The 17628-nt window shown below is 34.7% G+C and overlaps 1 protein-coding gene across 4 annotated transcripts in view; it reads left to right on the top strand.

Annotated features, from left to right (window-relative positions):
* Positions 1–13833, top strand: part of LOC113051986 (A-kinase anchor protein 13-like) — a 63042-nt gene extending 49209 nt beyond the window's left edge. For 3 of the 4 annotated variants that reach the window (XM_026216201.1, XM_026216199.1, XM_026216197.1), the window contains 17 exons: positions 571–674; positions 1110–1256; positions 2226–2473; positions 3729–3854; positions 3942–4059; positions 5350–5601; positions 6045–6121; positions 6658–6839; positions 7331–7413; positions 7979–8155; positions 8361–8513; positions 8659–8720; positions 10051–10095; positions 10379–10429; positions 11527–11964; positions 13114–13408; positions 13642–13833. In XM_026216201.1, the coding sequence (XP_026071986.1) occupies positions 571–674; positions 1110–1256; positions 2226–2473; positions 3729–3854; positions 3942–4059; positions 5350–5601; positions 6045–6121; positions 6658–6839; positions 7331–7413; positions 7979–8155; positions 8361–8513; positions 8659–8720; positions 10051–10095; positions 10379–10429; positions 11527–11964; positions 13114–13408; positions 13642–13700 (2617 nt within the window). In that variant the 3' untranslated portion in view covers positions 13701–13833. The remainder of the gene's footprint in view (positions 1–570; positions 675–1109; positions 1257–2225; positions 2474–3728; positions 3855–3941; positions 4060–5349; positions 5602–6044; positions 6122–6657; positions 6840–7330; positions 7414–7978; positions 8156–8360; positions 8514–8658; positions 8721–10050; positions 10096–10378; positions 10430–11526; positions 11965–13113; positions 13409–13641) is intronic. The other variant, XM_026216198.1, reaches the window with a different exon arrangement.
* The last annotated feature ends 3795 nt before the right edge of the window (positions 13834–17628 follow it).

Below are 17628 nucleotides of genomic sequence, written 5' to 3'. Positions count from 1 at the left end.
AAGCACATGTTCTGCATTAGCATATTCTACATCTCATATTCCTAGCCAATACCTAATCTTAACAACTACCTTCCTAGCTATTAATAAGAAACTAGGAGTTTATTGAGGAAAAAACATAGTTTATAGTTATTTAATAGTGAGAATTGGTCCCCAAACTGAAGTGTGACCATTACCTCATGTTGCATGTTTACAGATAACTGGTATCTTCTCAGCAGTATGTACAAATATTGCATTTTTGGATCTACTTTTGAGTTGAAACTTAAATAAAATTAGCCACTAAGTAGAAATACTCTTAAAAAAAAAACACAAAATCAGATCAAATGAAGCTTCTTCCTTTGTGGGCTCTACCCCAGTATTCTACACATTTGGACAAATGTTATACTGTAGGTTATATGGGTGTTCAGTGCATATAGACAACATGGGTGCTGCATTCTTAGCAGAAGAAGTGTGGTACAGTAGCATGCCATTCCCAACATACAAATGAACAGAATCTTCAGTGAATCTGTCTTTAGGGCACTTGACCTTACTGACCTTCTGTCATAACCACACCACCTCATCCTCTTCCTGTAGGTTTGACGATATGCCTCTAAGAGGCATGCGGTATCTGTCTCAATCCACAGACTCTCTCCACAAACCCCACAAGGTTACAGCGTCCACTGAGTCTTTAGATGAAGGTAAGCAGACATATTTCCCCCGGTATAATACCAGGTACAATTTCTTGCCCTCTCAAAAGCTTCAAAGAGCTTTCAAGCTGAGATCTTTTAGGGGAGAGTGAATAAGTTATTAATTGTCAGAGCTGTGGCTTCATGGTCTTTTATCCTTTTCTTTTCCACTCAGTTATTTCCTGTCATTCCTCACTTTCACTATTAATGAAATTGTTTTTTGACCATGCATTCCTACTACCGTCCATTTATTTTATGTATATTTTACAGTACCCTAAGATTGTGTGCAGTGGAATTTTAAGAAATAAATATTTAACCTCTTACTGCTCCTGACGCCAAAGCGTAGAATAACAAAAAACACTCTGATGTGCCACGCCATGCGAACCAAACCAAAAACTGAGATATTTATTGAACCGTGAGCTAACTGTATTGTTGCATCTCTAATAGGAACTGAGATGGTTGACAGCCGGCTGATGGGAGAGTTTGAAGCAGATGTTAAAGAACTGGAGGCCGATTCCTGGAGCCTTACTGTAGATAAGAAATATCTGAAGCAACTCAAGAAGGACGTCATTAAGAGACAAGATGTCATCTATGGTAGAATTTAATGCAATTTCCATTTCTTTATAAGCATTTGCTGTTCTGTGAGTTTTTATTCACTTACTCTGACTAAATTATGGTAATGCAAAATGCTAAAGAGGGTTATTATACTTAACTAAAACCACAAAAAAAATGTAAACTTATTTTATTGCAGCACATTCATTTAGTTTAACTTTATGTACTAAAATAACTTAAACTTTTGAAGAAATGATAACCAATAAAAAAACAAAAAATTACGAACACTTTAAATTTAAAGAAAAAGGTCAATACAAAAATCTAAATAATAAACTATAATAGTTTATCAGTGATACCAAAGTAACACTGTTGCAATTGTATTTTTTTTTTTTTTTTTTTTTTTTTTTACATGTGGAAGTTTTGACCTAAATGTTTATTCATGTTTACTTCCGTTTTGTCAGATAAACGCTATTTTAAAGGTTGCATGGACCACAATCTAAATGTAAAAAAGTTAAAGTTAAATTGATTTGAGGAAAGGTCTGTGAAAATAATACAATATAACTTCACTAATGTACAACATTAACATTAACACTCACTAACTTCAGTATGATAGCTTGTTGAACTTTGATCCACAAGTATAGATTATAATTCTTTTGTACTTAATCTTATTTTATTATGTTTGCTGAAAGCACAGCCAATTTTTATTGTCAAGTAGATTTTTCTAACTTTTCCATAAGTTTATTACTTGAAGTCCTAAAGCTGTTTGCTAATAGTTGCTCTTAGTTTCTCTGATCAACAATAGGTAAAAAGTAACAACTAACTTAAGTTAATTCAAAGTGGATGTTTACAGTTGAAGAGAATAGTTCAGAAGTAGTTGACAACTTACACATGGGAATCTCTTCGTTTTCAAGGAGTCTACATCTCCATTGATTGCTCTGAAAGCAAGAAGCGTGCAAACTGCTGCACTCGCAGATGTCTGGATCTAAACATCCTGTTCCTTTATCAATCCAGAGCTGGTCCAGACGGAGATGCATCACCTGCGGACGTTACGGATCATGTCTGATGTGTACTGTAAGGGCCTGCAGAGAGATCTCCAGCTGGAGGTCCAGGCGGTGGAGAAGATGTTCCCCATGCTGGACGAGCTCCTGGAACTCCATTCATTCTTCTTCAGCGCTCTGCTGGAGAAGAAGAAGGAAGCAAAGCTGGAAGCAACGGACGGATTCATAATCAACAGGATAGGAGATGTGCTGGTCAACCAGGTATGGGTGTTTGAGTGTGTGTGTGTGCTCTTGTTTTTGTGACACATCAGGGCACAACTCTGTATAATGACATGGGTATGACACAGGTATTCCAAGGAGAGGGTGACTTATGAGGACATAACCCATGTCCCCATTTTTCAAAACGCTTATAAATCATACAGAATGAGTTTTTTTGAGAAAGTAAAAATGCACAAAGTTTCCTGTGAGGGTTAGGTGTAGGGTTGGGGTAGGGCCATAGAATATACCGTTTTTACAGTATAAAAACCATTACGCCTATGGGATGTCCCCACTTTTCACAAAAACATACGTGTGTGTGTGTGTGTGTATATATAAATAAATGCATTTCTGTGTTTGAATTTTAGGACTTTCTTGTTAATTTGTGTACTGTTGCCATTTAAATGTAAAACTTGGAGTCTGTAACAAAACCAGTTTTGAAGCATGCACCTCACTGTACTATAGTATATCATACTATTTTGTTGTGATAATGTATGATATACTGTACTCTTCTGTTTGGAACTGTTATGCTATACTATATATATATATATATATATATATATATATATAGTGAACAGTATAAAAATGTAAATGTCTATAATTTAATATTTAACTTGGTGCTTTAATGGTAAAAGAATTTCAATATTTATATCCTACAGTGATATGTTCATTGCACTTCGGTTTGCTTACTAATCCCCTCTGAAAACTCATAAAATTGAGTTGAAATTGCAGATGTTATTAGGGAAATTTGAATGTATGAAAACAAAAACAAAATTATTTCTTTATTATTTTACAGCATCTCTACAAAGATTATTAATTGCAGAATTAATTACGTCCTAAAAATGGAAAGAAAATAATAAATGTCAAGAATATAATAAATAATCAATATGTATTGTTTAGACTATGTATTTATTTGTATTTTTTAACAGATTAAATATTTTATTTGCTTACCTGCATGTCATGTGACCTTTAACCAACATCAAAGAACTGTGATTATGCAAATGTGTCGTTAAATTATTTAAATGTTAACTTAAAGTCTGAGGGTAAATATTTTAGATTAAAGTGGTTTGGCTGACAAAAACCTTTGCAAATCGCTATTATACTACATTTGTGAGTAGTAATGTTGCCTTGTATTGTAACTTATTAGCATATAAAGACGTCTTGTTGAGTACGACGTGCAGATGTCAGCTTGATATAGACCGCAGATTCATTGTTCATATCCAAGCTCCTGTGTTGATTTATGCCACATGATATGCTTCAGTTCTCAGACTCCAATGCAGAAGGCATGAAGAAAATCTATGGCAAATTTTGCAGTCGACACAGTGAAGCAGTGAACTTCTACAAGGAGCTGCATGCCAGAGACCGACGCTTCCAGGCGTTCATCAGGGTAAATGCTGCACTTTATTATGTTGGTCATTCTTCCCATTAAATGCACAGAGATACCTAACAGTCCTCAATGTGCTCTTGTTTCTAGAAAAAAATGAGCAGCAGTGTTGTCCGGCGTATGGGCATCCCAGAGTGCATATTACTGGTGACTCAGAGGATAACAAAGTACCCGGTGCTTTTACAGCGAATCCTGCTGCACACCAAAGGTGAGATTTACTCTGATTGGATTCAGTCATCAGCTGTCAGGGGTTCGAGCATCTTATGAAGGCCACCACAAAATGAATTTTATTTATTTATTTATTTTATATAAGAAATCGATCAATCAGTTCTTAGTAGTAGTGTTTGGGCTAAATGGTTATTATAGCAGAAAATGCATGTTTTGTGGGAGTTCTAATTCACTTGTGACCCATGTGATCCAGTCCCATTCCACCCCCATTCCCAATAGTTGTTCAATAAAAAAAAAAAATATATAAAAAAAAAGATTACACTACCATTCAAAAGCTTAGGGTAGGCAGGATTTTTTTTATTTATTTTTTTATTTTTAAAGAAAATAGTTTAATTCAGCAAAGATGCACATTACAGACATTTATAATATTACAAAAGATTTCAGATTCAAATAAATGCTATTTTTTTGGGCGTTTTTTTTTCTGAAATATTTCTCAAGCACTAGTTCAGCATATTATACTGATTTCTGATGGATCATGTGACACTGAAGACTGGAGGAATGATGCTGAAAAATACAACTTTGCATCACAGGAATAAATTACATTTTAAAATAAATATTTATAATCGCGTTTTACAAAAAATCATAAGAGTGCACAAATCCACTCATGTAGAAATTTCTATAGTATTTTAATTCTATTATTTTATTTTTTACTACCAAATCACAAGATTAAACTAAAAAATTTCCATCAAAGGTACATAAAGTACAAAACATTGCTCACGTCCATATAAATAGTTTTGCTTTGTTATTTGTTCTTCTAAATATAAAACTGTTAATTTTTTATATAAGAATAGAAAACAATTATTTAAAATTGTAATAATCATTCACAATAGTGTCAATAAAAAACTGTACTGTATTTGATAGATTGAGTCATCACTGCCTGCTTTCGAAGGTCCTGAACTTCTCAGATCTTTACAAATACACCGAGATGATGATATAACAAAACATGACACGAATGAGACAAACAGATCCTGTAAAATTGGACCTGAGCGACTCAGCGTGTAAACTTTCCACATTCACCGCAAATCACTTCCAACTGTTGCACAGCCGTCTGAAAGGCTTTTTGGTCACGTTCCCGACAAAGAGGTTTTAAAGTGAATAAGAGTGTCAAGTATAGCAAATATCCTTTTCAGGGGCAATTTGAGAAGGAGCTTATAGCTCTCAAGAGGATTTGATTGAGACTATAAAGAAACAAAATAGCCTGGTTTATTGTTTATAGGAATTTCTTACAACTCAATTTCATCTGAACCTGAGCGTATGTGTGCTTGTGCAGAGAACGAGAAGGATTTTGAGGACTTGACGCAGGCGCTACAGCTGGTGAAAGACATCATCGCTTCAGTGGACAGTAAAGTGAATGAGCATGAGAAGAAGAAAAGGTTGAAAGAAATCCACGGCCGTACAGACAGCAAGTCCATCACGCGCATGAAGAACGGTCAGATGTTCGCCCGAGAGGATCTGCAGCGCAGTCGCAAGCTTCTCCATGATGGTCCTCTCCAGCTGAAAAACGCTGCCGGACGACTGAAGGGTAAAACTCTCTTACCCTAAATCTTCTTCAGCAGTAGATAGAAGAGAAAACTCTCCACCTCTCACAGCTTTTATAAACGAGGGATTCTTCCGTTTCGAAAAAAATCTACATCTTTAAGATCCCATGTGCTGAAATCTGTTCAGGGCTTTGGTAATGATGTGTGAGTGTAATGACATTTTTCATTTTGAAGGAAAAGGTAATTAAACCATTTAGCTAGCCAGTAATTAATGGGAAGTTAACATTGAATTATTATTTCATATATATATATATTTACCAACTAAGTTATAAGTTTACATTAAATTATTTATCAAAGGTACATACAATATTGCATATTTCCACAAATATTATTATAGAATTTGTTGTTCTTTTAAATATAAAAATGTAATATTGTAGAATTTAATGTTTACTGTAACAGCTGTTTTTTGTTTTGTTTTTATCTTAAGATGTCCATGCACTCCTTCTTTCGGATGTCTTTGTGTTCCTCCAAGAAAAAGACCAGAAATATGTTTTTGCGTCTCTGGTAAGTGATTTGATATCAGTTTTTTATATTTAATGTCACACGCTGAAGCTGTAACTTTTGATTTAAAAAATGCATGAGTATATGTTGAAATTATGTTGAAATCTTCCTGACCTAAGATTAATAAATGTTGTAGAAATAGTTCATTCTTAGTTAACTATATTTAATAAAAGTGTCCTTATACCTTATAATAAAGTGTTAAGATTTCTTTTAATAATGCGCTTCTATTATAATTATTCATGGCATTCTTTGTTCATGATGCTTTATTTTAAAACCCCCAGAATATAATAGGAAAAGCTAGCCTCCTTATCAAAGCAAAGAATTAGATTAAATAAAATTTCCGTAACACAAATGTGACATTAATTTTAATACTTGGGTTTAGAGTTTTTTTTTTCAGGTTAGCAAACACAAGGGTTAACTGAATACACATTTTACACTACAGTGTTGTTGAAGTTTGGTTCAATCAGCTGATTTACCGTCTCTCTGATCTCTCTTCCTCTCTCTGCTTCACTCCGCCCTCTTCCTCTTCTCATCAACAGGACCAGCGAGCCACTGTTATCTCCCTGCAGAAGCTGATCGTGCGAGAGGTGGCCCACGAGGAGCGAGGTCTCTTCCTCATCACCGCCGGCATCGCAAACCCCGAAATGGTGGAGGTTCACGCCAGTTCCCGAGAGGAACGTAACACCTGGATGCAGCTGATTCAGGATGCCATGAACTCAATGTGAGTAGCAGATATTCGCATACTTCCCTCTGCATCGTGGCTTAAAAACAAGGTGCATTTATTTGAGGAGCAAAATTGCTAATTATTAATTTTTTTGCTTCAAGGTAATAATTATTTCTTGTGCCAAGCATAAATCTAACAATGCATCAACAAACTAATTTTCTAATTTAAAGCATGAGCATCCTTAAATTAGGATATATTCAGTGAAACAGTGAAACAGTCTTTTTTTTTCTTATTCAGTCATCTTGATCATCGCCATTTATGGATATTTTACAGAAAGACAAAAAGAAAATATTTTTTGCTATGGTTATGGCTTTAAAATGAGTTCTCTTAAAAAAATTAAAGATTAAATATTTTAATTATATCAAAATTACTAATTTTGAATGTTTTATTATTAAATTAAAAAAATAGCAAGGGTAGTTGGATGGTATTGTTCAGAAATTACCAGTATATATTAAAGGCTCTCTTTTTTTTTGTGTGTGTGTTCACAGACAAAAGGATGATGATGAGGGGATCCCGAGTGAAACTGAGGAAGACGGGAAGCTACTCGAAACAAAAACAAAAGAAATGAGAGGTCAGCAGCTTTCCTTTCTCTCTGTTACTTTAGCTCATTTTTCAGTTTATAATGTTTTTCCCCAAATTATTCAAAGTAATATATTTCTTATATAGAGAATAAATAAATAATCACAACTGATTTGTTTAGGAGTGTGTGTGTGTGTGTGTGTATAGAACATTAACAATTTTATGAAAGTACAAGCATTTAAGCCACATTAAATAGTAACTCAAGATTTGAGTCTGATTTGTAAGCCTTTTTGACCATTTGATTAAAATGAACTGATTCAAAAGAGTCATTTGCTTGTGAATCACTTTGTACTGTTTGTGGCATGCAGTCAGCAAGGACAATGCAAGTTAATTAGTTTAATAAATTCTTAAGCCTAAAATTAGAAATAAAAGCAATCTTTTGACATGGTGTTGTTCTTCATCACGAATAGTAGTGCAGGAAATATATGTATGTGTGTGTGTGTGTGTGTGTGTGTGTATATATATATATATATATATATATATATATATATATATATATATATATATATATATATATATATATATATGCAAATAACACAAACTCCTGTGTGTCTTAGACATGCTCCAGAGGAAGGATGAACAGATTGTTTCACTCCTGCTGGAGAAGATGAAGCTTTTCCGTGAAATGTGCGGTTCGTCCGACGACACCGCTTCGGCGGTTAAAATGCTCTTCAGGGCCAACAACGAGGACGTGCCCAAGGGGGAACCCATCATGATGGACGCTCTCAGAGAGGGTAAGAAATGCCACCAGCGTCTTCAGATGCTCCTCACCTGTTGTCTGAAAGCTGATGTGTTGTTTATGAGTCATTTGTGTCTGGTGGCAGCTGTGGCAACATCTCATTTCCAGTTGTAATGTTCTTCCAGGACTAGTAACTCACTTAATGTAATGCGGTTAGTGACGTGCGTGTGTGTGTGTGTGTGTGTGTGTGTGTGTGGCAGTGGAGATGTTGCAGGCGCTAGTGAACAGCAGTCTGGGAGGGGTGGTGGGACAGCAGCTGGCCTGCGCTCCGGGGAACATGGGACCCGTGTGTCTGCCACGCAGAGCCGAGACCTTCGGAGGGTTTGACAGCCACCAGATAAACATCTGCAAACGTGAGACATTTAATCTACTCATTATGATTACTCTGATGCTTCAGATCCTGCAGTGCAGCTGATGGTTGCAATGTAATAAATCTGTATATAAAGCACAGTTACGGAGTCGATTCTGCTCACAGTCATTGTGTTTGTGTGTCTGTAGATGGCGACAAAGAGGAAGCTGAAGATCTTCGGAGGACAGGATCTGACAGTGTTCTGAAGAAGGTAGGAAGTCTAGCAGTATTAGCTTTGGTCCAACATTATATTATCTTATATGTTCATAAATCTGAATGTATAAATATAAAGCCTGAATTTTTAGTTACAATGTGAGTTGTTGTTTCAATATATATTGAAATATACAGAAGTCAATCTTGAGTATATCATTCTAAATCTGAATAATTTAAAATGAAAACTACAATAAATTACTTCTACTATATTAATAATTCAATATATGTATATATATGCATGTATAAAATATATGCAAAAGATTGGGGTCTGTATGATATGTTGTTGTTTGAAAGAAATTAAAGCATTTCTTCAGCAAGTGACAGTAAGGACATTTTAAAGTTGAAAAGCATTTCTATAATAATTAAATAGTATTAAACTGTTTTACTATGATAAATATTGGTAACACTTTAGTTTAGGGAACGATTCTCACTATTAACTAGTTTGCTTATTAGCATGCTGATGACTAGCATATTGGCTGTTTATTAATAGTTATAAAGCACATATTCTGCATGAACATATTCTGCATCTCTATTCCTACCCAGTACCTAATCTTAACTAACTATTAATAAGCAGTAACTAGGAGTTATTGATGCAAAAGTCAGAATGCAAAAGATAATAGCGAATAAATCTGAATATTGAAGTCCGAACAGCATCACGCAAATCATATACATCTAAATCAGTTGTCAGAACAATCTTAAAAGCATGACACATTCAATTTAATAAAAATAATTTAATATATATATATTTTTTTTCTTTAGTTGATGCAACTGGAAGCTTTTTCCTGGTCTTAAATTCAGTATTTTATACAGTCTTCCACATTTTTTCTTACACTACAACCACTTTTTTACATTTTTTGACTAAAAATAGTGTGATTATTTTTCAAAAATATTAATTTCTAATGATTGCTGTGCTTCTGCTCTAAATTAATGTCACATAATAACTATAAACTCCCGTTTTTTTGTGTTGTTTTTTTTTCAGCGTGGGTATATATTTATTAAAATATTTTAAAACAACATGAAAACCCCTATCAATAAACAGCCTCAACCAGAACCATACTCCCCCCTAGTGTCATTTAGTGTTTACTACACACGCATGTGCTGTCAGGTTTTGTAGCTAATGGGAGTCATTAGTGGAGCGAGGGCTCAGTGGAGGGTGGAAAATGAATAAGCGTGCATTAGGAGCGCCCAGCATCGGCTGACTCTGTAATGTGTGTAATGAGCAGCGTGAGCTGGGCTCAGGCCTGCGCTCGCTCTGTCTGGTGCTGGGCTGATTAAACACTCTCAGCTGGGCTCAGTAAAGCTGCAGTCTCTGCTTGTCTGCTCCACAGGGAGGAAACGCCAACCTGCTGCTCCTGCAGAAGAGAAACAGCGAGGTAAGACAGAAGAGCATGCTTCTTTTAGAGTTCAGGGTGTTATCCTTCAGCTCATCTTGGGGCTGTGGATGACGTTTTTAGCTTGCAGAACTGGCAAAGAATCAAAGTGTACTTGGATAACATATAGATATGATAACAACTGTATTGTATTGGTTAAGTCTCCGATATAATTAGTTATAAATATGTTAACAATCAGCATACACATTTTGAGGTTTTTTTGCATGCTGTTTTGAGATCGAGACAAATGACAATGTCTTTCTTGATGGCTTGTGTTTCCTGACAGCAGATCCTGACTGGTGTCACTCACCTGCATGACCTCCTGACCTCACTTCAGGTGTGTATCTCACAGCCGATATTATATATGCTGATGTGACAAATAAGAAATCATTTTGAAAATCTGAATATAAAAGAATACATCTGAACTGTCATCTTACAATACAAAAATACTGTAAAAAAAAAAAAAATACAAATGTAAAAATACTGTAAAACTGTAATCGTGAAATATTATACTTTTATTAATTTTTTTACTATTTTAATATATTGTAAGTTATTACTGTGACGCAGAGCTGTATTTTCAGCATCATTACTCCAGTCTTCAGAGTCACATGATCCATCATTTTAATATGCTGATTTGCTCAAGAAACATTTCTTATTAATAATGTTGATATCATTATTTTTTATAAGTTCAAAAGAACCCCATTTAATTGAAATACCTTTTCTGTCACTTTTGATCTTTCGATATATTTCTTTCAAAAAATATTAATATATATATATATATATATATATATATATATATATATATATATATTAATATTAATATTTTTATTATATATATATATATATATATATATATATATATATATATATATATGTGTAATAAAAAGTATTAATATATATATATATATATATATATATATATATATATATATATATATATATATATATATTATATATATATTTTTTTTTATTATTATATATATATATATATATATTTTTATATATATATATATTTTTTTTTTATTTATATATATATATATATATATATATATATATATATATATATATATATATATATATATATATATATATATATATATAAATACACGTGTGTGTGTTTCTGTGTAAATATATATTTTAACACAGGTCTGGTCAAAAGTTTACATACACTTTGAAGTATCTGCAAGATGTTAATTATTTTAGTAAAATAAGAAGGATCATACAAAATACATGTTATTTTTTATTTAGATCTGACCTGAACAAGATATTTCACATAAAAGAGGTTTATATGTAATCCAAAAGAGATGATATTTGTTGAATATAAACAAATGGCCCTGTTCAAAAGTTACGTATGCTTGATTCTTAATACTGTGGTGTCACCTGAAGACAGCCGTGTCTTGTTCTAAATGGTTACTTTATGGATTTTGTTTCCAGGCCGTGGTGCTGCAGCAGGACACTTTTATCGAGGACCAGCGTCAGGCCCTAAACGAGCGCACCCCGTCCCGGTCCTCCTCTCGCCCCCCCTCGCTGGTGGAGCAGGAGAAACAGCGCAGCTTGGAGCGTCAGCGTCAGGAGGCCGTCACCCTACAGCACCAGCAGGCCGTCCACGCCGAAGAGAAGCGGCGCAAGGTTAAGGAGTGGGATGTGAAGGAGCAGGAGCTGACGGACCACGAGCTGCTGCTGCAGGTGAAGGAGGAGGAGATGCGCAGGAGGAACAAAGAGCTGGACGAGGTGCGGCAGGAGCTGCAGGGGAGGAAGGAGGACTATCAGAGGGATCTAGAGAGACTGAGGGACGCTCAGAGGAGGCTGGAGAGAGAGAAGGAGCAGCTGCAGAAGGAGATGGAGAGAGTGGAGCACCTCCGTGAGGTGGAGGTGAGACATTCAAGCTACAGTAATATACAATATTAATTCACTCAGAATAGAGATCCGAAGGCTGTCATCTTTCTTCAAGCAGTATTTAATTGAAAATTTGAGGGCATCCAAAAACTGGTTTGGAAATGGTTTAAAAGACTTAGTTCTTAAAATTTGACTGCATATGACTGAATAAAATGGAAAGAATTAAGAAACGTCTAATTTAAAAAATGAACCATCGACAGACGTTTGGCTATTGGCACAGTGTCTTGTTCACATTTTATTGTGAGATAAAAACATGCATGCTATAAAGTACTAAAAATTAGGGATGCAGAATACAGTACATTGGTATCATATCAGTTATCAGCCAATGTTAGAGTTTTTTTTATGGATGTTGAATGTAATCATTAGAACATTTCAAAATAAATAATGAATAATTTTCATAATGTACATTTTGGTCCTGACTAATAAACACGCACTCTCTCCCCTCAGGTAAATATACAAAAAAAAAATATATATATATATATATAATATATAATGCTTTGAAAAGTCTCTTATGCTTAGCAGGGACACATTTATTTGATCAAAACGCATTAAAAACTGTAATATTGTTAATTTTTTTTTATTATTATTATTAAAAATATATTATTATTTAAAATAACTGTTTTCTGTTTTTATATATTAAAAAATCCTGTGATGACAAAGCTAAATTTTCAGCATCATTAGTTTTTTTTTTTCAGTTTTTTTGTTAAATAGAAACTAACAGCATTAATTTGAAATTATTTTTTTTTTTTTGGGGGGGGGGGGGGGGATAAGTCTTAACTGTCACTTTAGATCAGTTTATTGTCTCCTTGCTGATTAACAGAATTGTTTTCCAAAAAATAAAAAAAATAATTACTTACTGAACCCAAACATGTATAATATTATTTTACATTTATCTAGTCAATAATTCATTACATTATAGTTACATACATAGTTATTATTGGCTTATCACTATCTGACAGAATTTTTGTATTCCATATATCCATTCTTCAAATAATAGCTTTGAAAATTTATATTAATATATAATATAATTAATGATAAGTTCCAAACTTACAGAAGGTGAATTTGTTTCGCACTTTAACATGATTTTTGTTGTTGTTTTGTTTTTTGTTCTCTTTTCTTCCCCAGGCTCGACTTCAGCGCACCCCCTCCAGCACGTCAGAGGACTCCCTGAAGCTCCAGAGCAGCAGCTCCATCGAGCGGGAGATCTGGGAGGGAGACTTATCGTCCAGCCCCAGGAAGAACTCTCTGTCCAGGATAGACTCCAAACAGAAGGGCCGCAGCCTCTTCTCCCTGGGCAGCAAAACTCAGAGCCTAGAAGGCCAAAACCAGATGCCCACACGACTGCTGCAGCTGGCTTCATCCAAAGAGAAGAAGGACAAGAAGAAGAAGAAGAGCAAGAGCCAGCCTCCTCAGGACGCAGGTAAACACTGTGAACCTACACACACTCATTCAGTATCAGGATAATGATAAAGAATTGATTCAATGCCTGCAAACCACAACCGCTGTATCTGTTCTGCACATACTGTATAAATGCTGGCTTTCTGAGTGTTATGCATTAATCTCAGTTATTTGTTACGTTGGTTGAGAAAGATTTCTATTGTGGTTCAGTGTAGATGAATCTTCTCCTCAAATATTGCTCTGTTGTGTCTTCAGCATCACATCTGCTGCCCCTGACAGAGCCTTCAATGGACGGAGAGATCTTCTTCTGCTGATTTACCCATCATCCCTTCTGTCTTCTATCAAATCATGTAGGAAGTCACCCAAAGTGCCCTCTTCATCTTTCTACAATCTAAAAATTCTCACAAAACATGTCCAGGTCACATTACACCGCAAAATCAACAGAAATGAGTCAAATCAGTCCTATTTTAGGATTGTTTTTATTTTCTGTGGCATTATTTTAATAACAGTCTAGCCCCTAAATTCTCATTACCGTAATGTATAAATAGTGGTAAAATATTATTTCAATTGTAAAGTATTTATATACTACGGTAAATGTTTTTGTACTGCTTTAAATAGTGTTTTATTACAGCTGTAATAAAGTTTGTTCTATCACAGTAATGAGAATCACCATTTAGAATAATAATTATTATTATTCCAAAAAAAAAAAAAAAAACTCATGCAAAAATGTTTATGGGAATCTCATGTGTGTATATACAGTATATGTGTATGTGTTTATATATATATATATATATATATATATATATATATATATATATATATATATATATATATATATATATATATATATATATATATATATATATATATAATATGATTAATTCAGACAGCATATATATGCTACACATTAATTTCTTAGATTTGCACTTGCTGTCACAGGTTTATCAGACAATTCCCATCTTTGGATACGTTGTTAAAATGTACATTGTATATTAATTTCAATTATTGCACTCATTTGCAAATGAATTGTGCCACCAACACATTTGAAATTGTGAGGAGAGAGGGAAGAGAGAGAGGTGGGGAGAGAGGTGGTTTTCCATTTCCCCCATGTTTTTCTATTTTACCTTCTCCGAGGAGTCCCGTCTTTGAAATGCCACAGAGCACTTTAACACCATTCACATGTTACCCTTGCCCCGAAAGTGACAATCAATTTTTCATCAGCATTCCAAAGATAAAGACCTAAGGACAGTTTTTGGGGGCCATTGTTTGAGATTCTCTAATTCTTCTGCGTTGAATACTTCATGACTTTAGCAGCACGGATGAGCTGTAAATACTGGATGAACTTTAGACCCCTGAGGGATATTTAAAGCAACCTGCTGGACAGGTAAAAGACATAAACATCCACGAAAGATAGGGTACCTCACCTATACAAATCCTCCCTTGTGGATCAAAGCACCATATCATATGAATATCAGTAATAATACATTTGAGAGTGTCCACTTATTTCATCATGCATGAATATTCACATTACAGTCCTACAGGATTTTGTTCTGTTGGCCTGATTTTGTTAGGAGCTATGTATTGGTCCATGAGAATTTATTTTTTAAGCAGTGCATGCTCTTAAAGCCCCGTTTGCGTAGGTTTGCACTGCAGTCTTCACCTGCGCTGACTTGAATTCACCATGAGGGGGCAGCAGAGAAGCGTTTTATAATTGAAGGCTCCTCTGTGGATTTACATAACCTCTCAGTGATGATGTCAGAGGAGACACAGTGACGCAGTGCAGGAGTTATTATTTCTTCACATGCACAAAAGGAATCATTGGTTTGTCATTTCATGTGCCTATGATTTTTAGAAACGTCACTTTTGTCCGAACAGGGAAAACTCAATCCAGGTGATAAAGTGCTGTCACGTCTCTGTTGCTCAGCCTTAAAGAAATGATGGTGTGCTCTAAAATATAATCCAGCATTCTCTCAGGAGTATAGGTTTGTTTATTCATCTGTGTTTTGAAAGTAAGGTATCATTTGTACATTGAGGTACATGTTTTCTCGCTATAAAAAAGAACTAATGTTATGTAAATATTTTAGAGTTTAATGTTTAAATGTAAAATTCTGAAAATGTTTAATTTGTGATTAATTTTGTAAGATGTGTTTTGTGAGACATAAGGTTTATTTATCATTCATCCCATTGTCTTGAAGCAGAAGACAATATTTCCTCACATTAAAATCTATTGCAATTTTTTTTTATTTAATTTTGTGGCTTGTAGTGTGTGTGTGTGTGTGTGTGTGTGTGTGTGTGTGTGTGTGTGTGTGTGTGTGATCTGTCCACTGAAGGGCAGGTTATTGTGTTTCATTCAAATTCACTGGACCAAACAGATCAAGGTTACCTTTTGATTTTAAAAAGATTAAAGCATTTATTTAAGAAATTGCCAATGTATGAAGAATATGCAGAACCTTTGATCTCCATGCAGTCTGCACTATGACTCCTCCACTAACCTCTCATTGATGGACTGAGATTAGAGGTGGGTCATTTCTAATTATCATGCCCCTCTTCATCATCATCACATGTCTTAATATACTGGAAAACATTAAACTAGATTTCAAAAAAATTGTATCCGTTTTACAATGGAGAAGACACTGGGGTGAATTTAGGCTTGAGCAGATGTTTCATGTTTGCCAACTTCTGCCCAATTTATTGAGACAACTCAAGGTGTTTCTTAATGTCTGCTAAGATATCATGGGGGAATTTTAATACAAATATAAAAAGGCACACAAGCGAAAACGCTGGAATTTGTTTCAAATATAGTAATATTAAGCAATATTAATGTTTTTATTTACTCCAGAGATTTAATGTCATTGTAATGAAACCGCTATCTTTTTGCAGATTAAATGATTTTTAACACTGGCAGAATAAAAACATGAGATCTAAATTCAGGCCAAAATTGTTTGCATATGCTGTACACCTTAAAGGTACAGTTTGTAGGACCTGCCACTAGAGGGCGCACTACCAAAACAATAACAATCAAAGAGCGTGGAATGATGGGATTTGTTGTCTTCTACCCAACTGCTGTGCTGACGGCCATCAATCAGACGGAAAGATAAATCATGGATTTAACGTGAGTTCAACAATTTTCGCGAGTAGATTACATACAAAGCAAATGCAAAGATGTGATCAGATTATGGATCAGACGCGTCGTCACGCGGGTCTAGAGACGCGATGCCACGCGTTTGGCATGTATACCCCATAACACTAATCTTGTTGATCGTTATAATAGCATACGTTTTCTGTAAAGATACAAATCAAAACAACTCACCTGTCGAGTAAAACACAAGCGAGATCGGCGTCTCTTTCTAGTTGAAGTTTGTCACGAAGCTACTTCTGCATTTGTCCACGACACTGTTGTCATGTGGTTTCTACGTCAGTAAAGGCGGGAACAAAGGGGAACTAACATCACTGACAGGCGACTGCACTGCCCCTTGTCACTGTTCAGAATGGGAATTTTCTCAAGTTTAACAAGTAGTTGAAAACATTAGAGATAATGTTAGTAATCAGCTGGGAAAAAAAAATATAACACTAGCCTAGAGGTTTTGGGGTATTTTACTGCAAATATCCTATAAATTGTACCTTTAACAGTTCCATAATGGCATAATCACCCAGGAAGTGAGATCATTTTGGAGGGAAAACCACGGTACAAACAAACATCAGTTAGTATAGCAGTGAGTTTCTTTAGTTCTGTGGTAAGAGTTGGTTTGTTTCAGTCTAAACAGTTTGATACTGTTCGATAAGTCATTGCAATATCAGTATTTCAGAAGATATTAAAATCAGGCATCCGCATGTTGGTTAACTTTTAGCAGTGGTTCATTTTAGCTAGTAATGAACAGAGTTTTCTGAATCATTTGAACCAATTGCTTTGTAAAACTACCAAAATCTTTCTAATAACATGATTTCACTCAGACACAACAATCACCAAAATCCAATGTACCTACAGGCCAGTTTGGAAAATTGTAGTAAAGTAAATCCCCTTCACCAGATAATTAAACAGTGATGCTGTCCTTGATTTCAAGTAGACGTTCAAAAATGTCTTTAAGATGTTTCTGATTTAGAGAGTTTTCTGTTTCAGTTTTCCAGCTCTATTTCTAACCTGTTAATTTTTAATGTCTTTTTTTTTCACTGACCAGAGCATATTTCTAGAAATATGTATCCTTTAGAGAAATACTTAAATACATGACAGCACGTGCACATTCA

This window comes from Carassius auratus, chromosome 32, assembly GCF_003368295.1.
Source record: "Carassius auratus strain Wakin chromosome 32, ASM336829v1, whole genome shotgun sequence".
NCBI classification, from domain to species: domain Eukaryota; kingdom Metazoa; phylum Chordata; class Actinopteri; order Cypriniformes; family Cyprinidae; genus Carassius; species Carassius auratus.
This window is presented reverse-complemented; position numbering and strand designations above follow the sequence as displayed.